Below are 13,064 nucleotides of genomic sequence, written 5' to 3'. Positions count from 1 at the left end.
TATAGGTTATGTTCAGGAAAGTTTTTACTTGATTTAAAAGATTTGAAATTCATTTTTAATTATCTGAAGTCAAAAACAATTTGTAATAACTATTTTGTATACTAAATAATTAATAAGAATTGTTTTTAAGTTGGGATAATTAGAAATTAATCTTAAATCAAGCAAAAACTTTCCTGAACACAACCAACAATTTTTTGTCGCGTACGGTTTCTTTCCTTGGAAAGCATCCCAAAAAACAAAATAAATGTAATAATAATCTAGTAAAAATATTCGAAATTTTTACGTAATTCGTGAAAAATGGTAATTTTTTATTATTATTAGTATTATTGTTATTATTATTATTTTTTTCACTATTATAAATTAGAATTAACTTTCGAAAAATTTTCCGATAAATTTGTTTGTTAATTAAGGAAATGGCAAAGTAGATACGATTTTTCCATTAAAGCTCTTCGTAAAAATCGCATTTACTTTGACATCCCTTTAATTTTAAATTATATAGTTCTTCTATTTTTATTTATTTCCAGGGTGGCCGCAAGATTGACTTTATCAATTTCCCTGACATTTTACTGACATAACAACGAATTTCCCTGATAAAAATTTTTTTGTTTAGAGCAAAAAATGTATTGCATGACCGTCTTAATTTCTTTAATTGCCCTGACAAAAAAATTTTTCCTGACATTTTCCTGACTTTACTGACATGTGGCCACCCTGATTTCCTATGTTCGCTATTTTGAATTCGAAAGTTTCTTCCAACAATTTCTATTGTCAAAAAAAAATTCAATCTTTGTCTCTAAATAAATCGCGTTTGTTAATTATCAAAAATGATTCTTACCCCTGAATCAATTCCTTGAGTATTTGGAGTTGTTGATCGTTGCTGCATACTATGAAAATTCTGAAATAAAAAATAAAAACAAATTAGTTTTCAACACAAATTTATGTATTTCAATAACTATTTGTTTTTACTTATTTATTCGCCGAGTTTTTAATTTAATAACAAAAATAGAAATTTTCCAACAAGTTCATTTTTAATATCATCAATTTTGAGAGAACAAATTTTCTCTCAGAAAATAGAAAATAATTTCAAAAACAGAAAATTCTATTTATTAATTTTAAATAATGTAAATTTAAAAACAAAAAATTGAAGTATAATAGTTTTGTTATATTTGAATTCATTTTTTTCAATTCTATTTAACTATTCTAATTTTAACCAGATTAACAAACACATATAATATTAATTACAGTTTGCAAAAGTTTTTCATTTATGAAAATTTATTGAATGAAGAGAAAGGAAAAAAGAAACGAAACGAAATGAAATCATCAATGAATATAATGAATAAAACATATGTTTATAAATCATTAATCAGCGACAAAGCTTAAATATACAAAAATAAATTTTGCAATTAACGATTCTAAACTCCCTGAATTTTAAAAAGCATCCAATTTTTTCTTTTTTTTTAAGCATCCTGATGAATAAAGCTTAAGAGTCAAAAGCCTTCGAATACAAAAGCGAACAAATTTAAAAGCCTTTGAATAGAAAAGACAAACAAATGTGTACTCTGCACACACAAAATTTTTATAACAGAATTTAGATTATACTGATTGTATCCGCATACTCGGTGTGTTAGTTTTAAATTATGCAAAAATTTTTTTTTTTAATTACATTTTATCAACAATTAATTTAAACAAATATAAAAATTATTAACTACTTCTATTCTGGAATAATTTCCATTTTTTTTTTCTTTCTTATTGCTGTTTCGTAATTTTTGCAAATCGAATTTATTACTTTACATTTAAAATGCATAATAAAATACTCTCTAAATTTGAATTAGTAAAAATGTTTACTAATTTAAATTATACTGATTTTTTGCTTTTGAATTAACGAAATTTACCAATAAATTAATAGAAATTACTATTTATTAGCAAAATTTAATTAAAAAATAGTAAATTTTACTAATAAATAGTAATTTCTACTAATTTATTAGGAAAATTTGCTGATTCATAAGCAAAAAGTCAGCCACTGATTCAAATTAGTAAACATTTTTACTAATTCTTACTTTTTACTAATTTTTACTAATAAAAAATTTAGAGAAAATATAATTTCACATAAATTATTAATATATAGTATAAAATTGAATAAATTTTGTTCTCCTATAATAATACTTTCAAAACAGTTTTCGAATTTTCTTAATATTAAAAAATTTCAATATAGATTTTATGAACTTAAATATATAGAAATAGTTATAATATTAAGATTTAAAAGAATGTTAAATAATGATTGAAATAATATAATAGCAACAATAATAACAATAATAACAACAATAATAATAATAATAATAATAATAATAATAATAATAATAATAATAATAATAATAATAAAATAATATTCAAAAATATTGAAATAATAATAATTCCAACAATAATATATTTTTTAATTAAAATATTTTTATTTCTTTTCATTAAAAGAAACCCAAATGGGTAATTTCAATTTTTGTTTTAAATTAATCTCTTCAAAACAGAAAAAAAAATTATTGACTTAAATTTTTTTCGATTTTAATAGTTTTCCTAAAGTTTTGAACGTTCGAATAAAAGACGATATTTTTTTAATTCCTTTATTTAATTTGTATTAAAAAAAAATTTCTGTTATTAAAAAATTACTTCTTGAATAAGTAAATGTTTGACTTTAAATGTTCAAAATTTTCCCATTTTTTAACAATGAAAACAAAAATTAGTCCAATTTCATTATTTCGTTTTTTAAACGAAATAAAAAACTAAACTGCTTTCTCTGAACAATTTTTCAGAAAAAGTATTTTAAATTCTTTTTGATTCAAGGATAAAGTATTTAATCTTCAACATTTTAAATTTAATTTGTCTTTTGATTTTAAATTTTGAAATTATGTCATTCGACAAACTTTTGTTCTGACCGTTCGTAATATTATTTATTATTTTTCTCTTTTGTACAGTAATTTTTAAAAACGTTTAAACAGAAAAACAATTTCGTTCACTTGAACGTTTAAAACTTTAGAAAACTTCTTTTTAAATTTTCAGAAGCTACTATATACTGTCAATGAGAAAAGTAAACTAAATATCCATTAAATCAATAAAATTATTCCTTTTCACTATTAAAGCATCTTTATTTATAAAGAAACATTTTTTAAGAAAAAAATTGAAAAATTCGTTTTTTTAAACGTCAAAAACTAGGAAGATACAATTTCATAATTTACAAAAATAAATTACTACACAGAGAGAGTAGATTTTGTAAAAATATTTTACAATTTTGGGCAAAATGCAACAAAGCGAAATTTTGATATAAAAAATACTAAAAATTAAAAAAATATACGTGAAATTTAGTACAGTTATATCAAATATGAAGAATACTAATTCAATTTTAATATAACTTTACAAAATTCCACATCAGTTTTTTTTAAAGTTTAGAATTTTTTATATCAAAAATTTTGCTTAGTCGCATTTTTTCCCTTAAATTTTGTAAAATACTTTTACAAAATTTAAGGGCATTTGGAACTTGTTAACTTCAATTGATACATGTATTACTATTCTCATTAGGTTTCTTTAAAAAATATGAAATTTTTGATAAAATTAAGGAAAATGTTATTTCAAACGTAAACGCATGGATCTCTGGACCAATTAATTCAAAAATTTGCTTTAAAATATTTTTTCGTTAAGTTTTTCGTTTCTTTTCGTTTCTATTTTTCGTTAAATAAAAAGTTTGTTTTTTTTCGAGAAGAAAAGGCAATCGAATAAAAATTAACATACAAAAAATTAAATAACTTTATATTTTTCCATTTAAACATTCATTTTTTTAAAATGTTTTAAATATCAATTGTATTCCATTGTCATTTCTCTTCGAAAATTGTCAAAAATAATTCATGTTTAAATAGAAAAATATATTTATTCAATTTTTCGAATGTTAATTTTTATTCCACTGCATTTTCTTCTCGAAAAATAAACTTTTTATTTAACGAAAAATAATATTTTAAAATAAATTTTTGAATTAATTGGACCAGAGGTCTGCGTTTAAGTTTGAAATAACATTTTCCTTAATTTTATCAAGATTAAGTTTATATTTTTTAAGAAAGATTCTGACGGACAGTCAAAACAAATGTTAGTCCAATATCATAATTTCGTCTTTTAACAGAAAAAGATATATTTAATTTTAAATTTATTTTGGTGGAAGAGTTAGTATTTTTATTTCCGACATTTTAAACATTTAAAAGTTGCGTTTGAATAAAAATTACAATTCTTTGCCAATAAAGAAATGTTTTGTTAACTTTTAGGTTATGCAATCTAAATCGTTTCTTATTAACAGAAAATTGTAATTTTTATTCAAATGTAACTTTAAATTGTTCAAAATATTAAAAATTGAGTTCTTTACGCTTTCACAAAAAAATTTAAAAATTAAAGTGTCTTTTTCTTTTAAAATACGAAACGAATTAACTTTTGTTCCGATTGTTTCTCTGATTCTTCATTAAGAAAACCGGTGGAAAAAGTAATACAGGCATCAATTGAAGTTGTCTGGTTCCACACATGCCCTTAATATTTATTCTCTCTTTGTGTAAAATCAAGAAAAAAAATTGTTTCATACAAATTTAAAATTTGAGACAGTATTAAATTTTGAAAAAAATTAACTTTCGAAGTATATTTTTTACATTATTTATATACCTGATCTTAGTTTTTAAAAAAAACCTGTACTCCAATTTTTCATTCAAAGTAATAAGACTGAAGTCCGCAACGTTTTTAAAAACGAAAAAATATTCCGACGATTTATTTATTTTGGCATCAAATTCATGTTATTTTTGACCAATTGTTTTTTAAGTAACAATATTAGTTTTTTAAAATTCTAAGCACATGAAAATTACAGATGAATTTGAAAAGAATTTCGTTTTTAGAAAAGTTGCGAGAGGCTAAAGCCTCTCAATTCAAAATTTTACCCAATTATCGACTTTTGGCATTATTGCGAATTTTCGCATTTTTTTCTGTGAATATTGTAATTAGGTTGAAATTAGTTTTCGAATATTCGTTAAATTACTATCAGAAATGTAATAGTAAATTCGTACCTGTGGTTGACCAGTTGGTTGTGGCTGCGGCGACGCAGAAGGTGGCGGTGCTGGAGATTGTGAAAGAGCACGTTGTGGAGACTGACTGGATGGGTTGGTTTGATTTGTCGGTGGAGGTGGTGGATTTGGTGGTCCAGCTTGATTCCATCCTCGTTGATCTGAATATATACTTGACGGGTGTCCACCCTGGGTATAGGAGTTGATCTACAAAAATTTATTTATTTAGTTTCTCTTTCGCAAAAAAAAGTGCATTTAATAAAAAAAAAAAAAAAAGAAAAAGTTTTGTTACCTGGTGATGACCATAGGGCGAGTGTGGTCTCGCTGGCGAAGAGTAACGTTGAGAGTATGGTTGATATGGCATGGGAGTTGGAGAAGGACCTCCTGGTCCAGGGTGCAATCGTGGCGAACCCTGACAAAAAATAAAACAACATTAATCATCATGTATCAAAATAAGACCAATTTACCAATTCAGTCGAAATTTCTTTCATTTTTTTTTTTGCACTTGAATAAAATTACAAATTTAAATAAAGAAACTAAATAACTATTTAAATTTGTAATTAATTTATTTAAAAAATATATAAATTGCAAAGACTGTTTCTTATTTGCAAAATTGTCCAACTCTAAAATCTAAATTGTCAAGAATTTCATTATAAAAAAAAATAATAATAGAAATTTTCAATATAAATATTTTAGAGCGCTAATTGTTCAATTAAGCAATTAATTTCTCAATAAAGCAAGCGTTTATTGGTTATCGATATCTTTTTTTTCCAAGGATATTTTCATCTCTTTTCATTAAAAACATTAAAACAAGTCTTTTCATTTTTCTTCTTTCTAATGAATTTTCTTTGAAAGACAATAAATTTTCATATCCTCGCAATATTTACGATTAAAAATCAATTATTTTCCATTTACACGAGATGTCAAACGAATAGTTAACAAATTAAGTAATTTTCAAAGTTTGACAAAGCAGCATAATCAATATTCAAAGGAATTGTTTTAAGGTTAGGTTGACTCAACAAATTTAAAAAAAATAGAAACAACGAATTCTCTTTTTGTGCAATTTAGCAATTTTTTTTAAAAAAAAAGAGAAATTGTGAGTAAAAATCGCTTTTATTTTTTAACCAAATTATTTGTGGAGAAAAAAAAATAGAATATTGACCCGAAATATATTTTCCTATAGAATTTTTTTTACTGAATAATGATACACAAGTTTTAAACGTTCAAATGAAGGAAATATTATTTAGTAAAAATATTTCCATAAATCACTGATTGCAATAAAAGTAAAAAAATTCAAATTTCACTTAGAAAATTAAAAAATTGAATTTTCTTTCTAGTGATGCAAAAGTATTGTAATAAAAATTTAATTTGAGTTAGAAATAAATAAATTTCATTCATTTGAACGTTCAAAACTTTAGGACCATACTGAATATTAGGGAAGAATCCGACAAACAATCGGAACAAAAGTTAGTCCAATGTCATAATTTCGTATTTTAAAAAAAAAGTCAAATTAAATTTTCAATTCCTCGTGGTAGAAAGGCGAAGAATTTAATTTTCTACATTTCGAAGTAATATTTGACTAAAAATTATAATTTTTTGACAATAATAAATCATTTAAGTAACATAACCTAAAATTTAACAAATTTTTTTATTGACAGAAAATTGTAACTTTTATTCAAATGCAACTTTTAATCGTTTTAAATATTCAAAATTAAATTCTTCGCCTTTCTACCACGAGGAATTGAAAATTTAATTTGTCTTTTTCTTTTAAATTACGAAATCATGACATTGGACTAACTTTTGATTTGACTGTCCGTCAGATTCTTCCCTAAATGAAATATTAAAATATTACAAAAAATAATAAACAATAAATTGTTAATATTACAAAAATATAATATTGAGTAAAAAAGTAATTTGATAATTTAATGAAAACATAATTTAACGATTCAAACAAATGGAGAGAAAAGACAACTAAATTTAATTGTTGAGTAATATCATTAAAAAAAAAGAAAATTTATACTAGATATTTTTAATAATTATAAGCAATAATAAATAGTAATTAGAATCGAATCCTGATTGTCATTTCTTTCTTCGTGTAATTTTTCAACTCTCAAGTGAATTGTTAAGGAAGAATTTGACGGACAGTCAAATCAAAAGTTACTCCAATGTCATAATTTCGTAATTTAAAAGAAAAACACAAATTAAATTTTAAATTCGTCTTGATGGAAAGGCGAAAAATTTAATTTTGAATATTTAAAATGATTAAAAGTTCCATTTGATCAAAAATTACAATTTTGTCATTAAGAAACATTTGTTAAATTTTAGGTTATGTTACTTAAATCATTTTTTTGACAAAAAATTATAATTTTTAATCAAATATAACTTCAAAATGTAGTAAATTAAATTCCTTTCGCTTCTACCAAAAGGAGTTTACAATTTAATTTGACTTTTTTTTTTAAATACGAAATTATGACATTGGACTAACTTTTGTTCCGATTGTTTGGCAGATTCTCCCTTAAATGAAATATTAACATATTACAAAAAATAATAAACAATAAATGTTAATATTACAAAAATATTATGTCGAGTAAAGAAGTAATTTGATAATTTAATGAAAATGATTCAAACAAATGCAGACAAAAGACAAAATTTGTCTTTTTAATATTATACTCAACAATTAAAATTAAATTGTTGAGTATAATATTATTAAAAAAAACGAAATTTATACTGGATAATTTTAATAATTATAAGCAATAATAAACAGTAATTAATAAATATAATAATTAGAATCGAATCCTGGTTGTCATTTCTTTCTTCGTGTAATTATTTAACTCTCAAGCGAATTGTTAATGCTTTGCATATAATTTTTAATGCTCACATAGCTAATTTTTAGTTTATTTTATTATTATGTTGATTCTTTTATTGTATTCATTTTATTATTGATAGTCTTGTGTGTAACCCCTTCTTGTAACATAGAGTATTTAATAAACAAGTCAAATAAACAAATAAATAAAATAAATGAATAAAGAAAATTAATTAATTAATTAATTAATTAAAATAAATAAAAATAATAAGAATAGTAATTAATTTAAATTGAAAAAATCTGAAAAAGAAACGTAGGATTTATTCTTGTACTATTTTGATGAACTTTATTGAACTATTTTAATAAACAATTAGACAACCATCATTCTTGTAAACAATCACAATTTAATTTTAATTCGAATTGTAATTTGAGCACAAAATAATAGAAATAGAAAAAAATAGAAAACTAAAAACTAATTAAATTGAAATTCTATTAATTTTTAGTAAATGATTTTGATTTCAAAACTAATAAAAAATTTTCTTTTTCGAAAATAAATTTTTTCTAATTATTCACTAAAAAAAGGCATTTCTCAATAACTTTCAATTTTAGTTTAAAATAAACCGCGTCAATAATTCCATTAAATATTTCTATTGAAGCGTATCATTGTTTTTCGAAAACTTTCTCCTACTTTTTGCCTTTTTACATTTTTTAACGAAAAAATTATTTACATCTCGGAAACACCGGAACAATGATGGGATAATAATGACAATAACAAAGAAGTGAATGGTAAAAATGCGAAAAAATAGAAAAAAGGAAGAGCAAATTGTTGACTTTGAGAATATGCAGAAAAAAATGATTTTTCTTGTACTTTGTTAATATTATCAATGAAATGAAGGAACTTTGATTATTATAAATAAATAAATATGAAGAGAAGGATGTTGAGGGGGAGATTTGGAGTGAATTGAGAAATAATTACCGTTTGCGGAGGTCGTTGTCCAGGTTGAGGATAAACAGGAGGAACGACGGGGGGTCGCTGCATGGGCCAGGGCTGCTGATAGGACTCGGGTCCGATTCCGGGGTAGTTGGAGTGAAACCGATGCATGGGGCTGGACGCCTGGAGCAGCTGATTAAGCGTAGGGGTTGGGCCCGTGGCCTGGGAGATACTCTGGCCCGAGAGGAACCTGGGCTGTCCGGGAAAGGCTCCGGGGCCGGCGCCAATGTGAGCGAGTCTCGGCTCTATCTTGTAGTGCTCCTCCATCTCGCTCTGATGATGAACAACACCACCTCGCTCGGGCTCACTGGGCATTTGCTTGCCGGGATAGTCGGCGTGTTGTTTCGAGAACTCGTTGCTCTTGTTTGATGCATACTCGTCGGAGTAGTCGCGATTGGGCGCAAAGGGATGATTCGCCGGATGGCCAGGACCAGAGGCGTCGTTGACGGACTGCTGCTGGTCCTGGGGGTTGTTCTGTTGGGGTTCGCGGGGAGATTTGACCTCGGCGGCGGTGTGTCCGCCAATGTCCTCACGGTATTGACTCATCTCGAAACCTGAGTCCGCGCGCTTCACATAGTTCAGCAGCTGGGCCGCGCCCCGGGTGGCTGCTTTATCGGCCGGCTCCTGATCCAGCTGCTGTTTCGCACTAGCACTTGAACTATTCGCAATGACTTGGGGACGTTTTTGAATGCATTTCACGGACTCACTCAAATTCACATCGTTTTGTTGGCTCTCGGCTTGTGTCGCAGCCATGTTCTTTCACGGAGCCATCCTTTCGTAAGTTGGCCAATCGCGGCGGTGCCTACCGCGCGTACAGTGCGTGCACCGATCCAAATACCTTGATTGGTCCAAACAAACGATTTAACACAATTTCTGTCCACCACATTATTCATTAAGAACGTAGGAAGACCAAATGTAACTTGACCGACGGTAATTTTTCACATTTTTTCGAGCAGAAACGATAATATTAACTTTAAACAGGGACGTCAAAGTAGCGTCGCATAATGTACGCCATCTTGTGGTCGCGGATATTAACCTCGAATTACGCAAGTTCACGAGATGGGCGACTCGAGGGAAAAAAGCCTCACGTGCGAACGAAGCGCGATCTATTGCTGCGGATCTCAAGCGGAAAATTGGAAAAAAAGACGAAATTCCTTTATGCGATTGGTAGAACAACTGATATATTATAGACATGTTCCCTTCAGCCAATTAAATTTATCAATCTTGACAGAATGCTCAAAATTCTTTTGTTACAAATTTTCAAAAAATTCGCTTTCCTTTTTTTCAATAAACAATTGTTCGTCGCAACAATGAATAATTTATCTAAACTATCATCTTTGACAGGAATTTATTTCTATTTATACAAATTTTAATTCAATTATGACGATATAATTATTATAATTACCATCATTACAAACACAACTATTTTTTACTTTGATTTTGTGTTTCACATTCCGTCAAGAGCATAATTTGTTTGCAAAAGAAAACCTTCTTCAGCTAGAATATTTCCTACTGACTATTGAATCTTTTTTTATAAATATATATACGTCTATAGAAAAGCAAGGAGAACAAAAAGAGAAATCGCAAGGCTAACTAATTTACGGTTAGGATTTATTTGACCAATAAGACACTGTAAAAAATCACTCGCCTCTGGTTGGCTGAATATTAGTTTTTCATGCAACTACGCCCTTAAGTTTATGAAATTTCCGCGTTGGCGCCACTCGCGGCAGGAAAATTCAAATTTACAAAATGATCTGTACAGAAATTATCGATAATAAAAATTAACAGGGTTACGATAAAAATTTTATTTTATTTTTCCTTGATTTCCAAACAAAATTTTTCCTTTTTCCTGATATTAAGAAATATTCCAATTTACTCTATTTATTTATTTAAATAAAAATTTTTTAAAATAATTGAATTTTGTAAAAGAATATTATTACATAATATAAAGATAATTGAAATTTTGACAAAAATATTTAAAAAATTTTTAACATTATTTAATTTTTGCGAAGAATTTTATTACTTTTGAAAATAATTAAATTTCTGCAATTATTTGTAACTTCTCCAAAATTCAATTTTTTTTATTGTTTTTAACTACAATTCTTTTATAAATCCATTATTTTTAATAATTTTTGAAAATTTTTTTTGAGAATTTTCAAATCCATTTGTATACAATTTAATTTTACGAAATTTCGATTATTCGGAAATTCTACAGTGAAATTTAAACTAAAATTAATTTTTAAAACAATTTTTATTTGTATTCAATTATTTAAATACAAAAATAAAATAATAATAATTTATTCAATAATTGAACTTTTCTTAACATTCAATTCTCATAAAGAATATTATCAACAAATATTCAAATAATTGAATTCTTTCGACGAATTTTAATAAAATTGTATTAAAAATAATACAAAATTGTAATAAAATAATTTTTTTTAAAATTTGTAAATAATTGAATTTTTGTGAAATCAATTATCAATTATCAATTATTTTTAATAATTTTTGCAAAAGTTTCTAGAGAATTTTTTAATTCATTTGTTTACAATTCAATTTTATGAAATTTTGATTATTCGGAAATTTTTCAATTAAATATATTTAGAAAATAAAAACTTCAAACAATTTAAAAAAAATCAATTCAACTTTTTCAAAAAAATTAATTTGCATAGAATTGTTAGTTAACATTATGAAAAATTCCGATTTTCGAAGACTTTAATTAAAAACCTTTTCAAAATTCAATTATTTATAAAAATTTTTAATAAAATGCTTTTAATACTCAATTATTGTCTAAAATTTTAACTGAAATTCATTTTTAAATCAATTTTTATTAGAATTCAATTATTTAAATACAAAAATAAATAATTTATTGAACAATTGAATTTTTCTTAAAATTGAATTCTCATAAAGAATTTTATCAACAAATTTTTAAACAATTGAATTCTTTTTACGAATTTAATAAAATTGTGCTAAAAATAATTTTATTTCTGCGATGATTTTATTAGATATTTATGAAATTAATTAAATTCCTTAAAAAAATTTTCAAATATCTAAGTAAAGTTCTTTAAAATTTTTAATTAAATTCATTCAAAGTTGAAATTTTATAAAAGTTAAAATTGAAACATTTTGAAGTTCATCTGTTTTTGAAAATTTTAAAAGCAGCCTTTTTGAAAATTTAATTAATTTTGAAATATAAGTAAACTTATTCATTAAATAATTTATTTGTAATAATTTTATGACAGTTTTATAAAGCAAACAGAAAAGATACCAAAATTCAAAATTTTTTTATAAATTCTAAATAATTTAATTTTTTCCATTACTTTTTATAAAAATCCCTGACTGACATTTAAGAGTTCATAATTAAAATTAAAAATAATTCTCTTCACGTGAAATGAAATGCCCTTTTAGTATCATTACGATATACACTCATTAACTTTTATTCTTTGAAATCTATTTACAATAATAATTATTACATTATTATTCTTAGCATTACATTTATCACGCATGACCAGAAATATTTATTGCTTAAAAAAAACTCACGTGTTTTGTTGCTAAAAAGGAGTTGAAAACGGCAAGACTCCTTTAAATTACAAACTATAAATAATTAACTCTCCTCTCCTGACTTGTAATGTCCTCTTACTATTTTTTTTTTTAAATCTTAATCAGTAAAGTCATAAATTTAAATTTTTTTGATTTTAACGGAGTTGGACTCGATTTATTATTTAATTATTAATATTTATATCATTATCTTCTCAAGAGTTTAAATATTTATTAATTCATTATTTTCATCTCTCACGAATTTTATTAAATTAAATTATTCTCTCCTCTGTCAAATTTAAATAGTTTATTAAATTATTCTATCAATTAGATAATATTTTACTGATTTTTTTTTAAATTTTTTTTCAGCTATTATGCAAGAAAAAGTTTATTATAAAAAGGAAATATTCGTCACTTTTTTTTTGACTGAGTTGAAAAAATTTTTCTTTTTTGGCTCGAGTGTAAAAATACCTCCGCTATTATTTTTTTTTTTTGTAATTAATTTTTATTCCCTTTACGTGATATTTCATTCGTGTAAAGTGCAGTCTCATCGTGTTGCCCATCGAAAAAGAAAAGACTTGCCATCGCTTAAATATCGAGTCGAATTATTTTAATAATGCGATTCGGCGTTTAATTTGCCACTGTAGATTTTTATAAAATATACATA

At 25.0% G+C, this 13,064-nt stretch overlaps 1 protein-coding gene across 7 annotated transcripts in view; it reads right to left on the bottom strand.

The window, feature by feature from the left end:
* Window positions 1-9,899, bottom strand: part of LOC122501055 (trithorax group protein osa-like) — a 76,672-nt gene extending 66,773 nt beyond the window's left edge. For 6 of the 7 annotated variants that reach the window (XM_043610285.1, XM_043610289.1, XM_043610290.1 and 3 more), the window contains exons 1-4: window positions 8,849-9,899; window positions 5,362-5,481; window positions 5,073-5,276; window positions 833-892 (exon numbers count right to left, since the gene is read on the bottom strand). In XM_043610285.1, the coding sequence (XP_043466220.1) occupies window positions 833-892; window positions 5,073-5,276; window positions 5,362-5,481; window positions 8,849-9,616 (1,152 nt within the window). In that variant the 5' untranslated portion in view covers window positions 9,617-9,899. The remainder of the gene's footprint in view (window positions 1-832; window positions 893-5,072; window positions 5,277-5,361; window positions 5,482-8,848) is intronic. The other variant, XM_043610291.1, reaches the window with a different exon arrangement.
* Window positions 9,900-13,064: the final 3,165 nt, after the last annotated feature.

Source organism: Leptopilina heterotoma, unplaced genomic scaffold (genome assembly GCF_015476425.1).
Source record: "Leptopilina heterotoma isolate Lh14 unplaced genomic scaffold, ASM1547642v1 Lhet_198, whole genome shotgun sequence".
Classification (NCBI taxonomy): Eukaryota; Metazoa; Arthropoda; class Insecta; order Hymenoptera; family Figitidae; genus Leptopilina; species Leptopilina heterotoma.
Note: the sequence above shows the minus strand (reverse complement) of the source record. Positions and strands in the feature narration are given on the sequence as shown.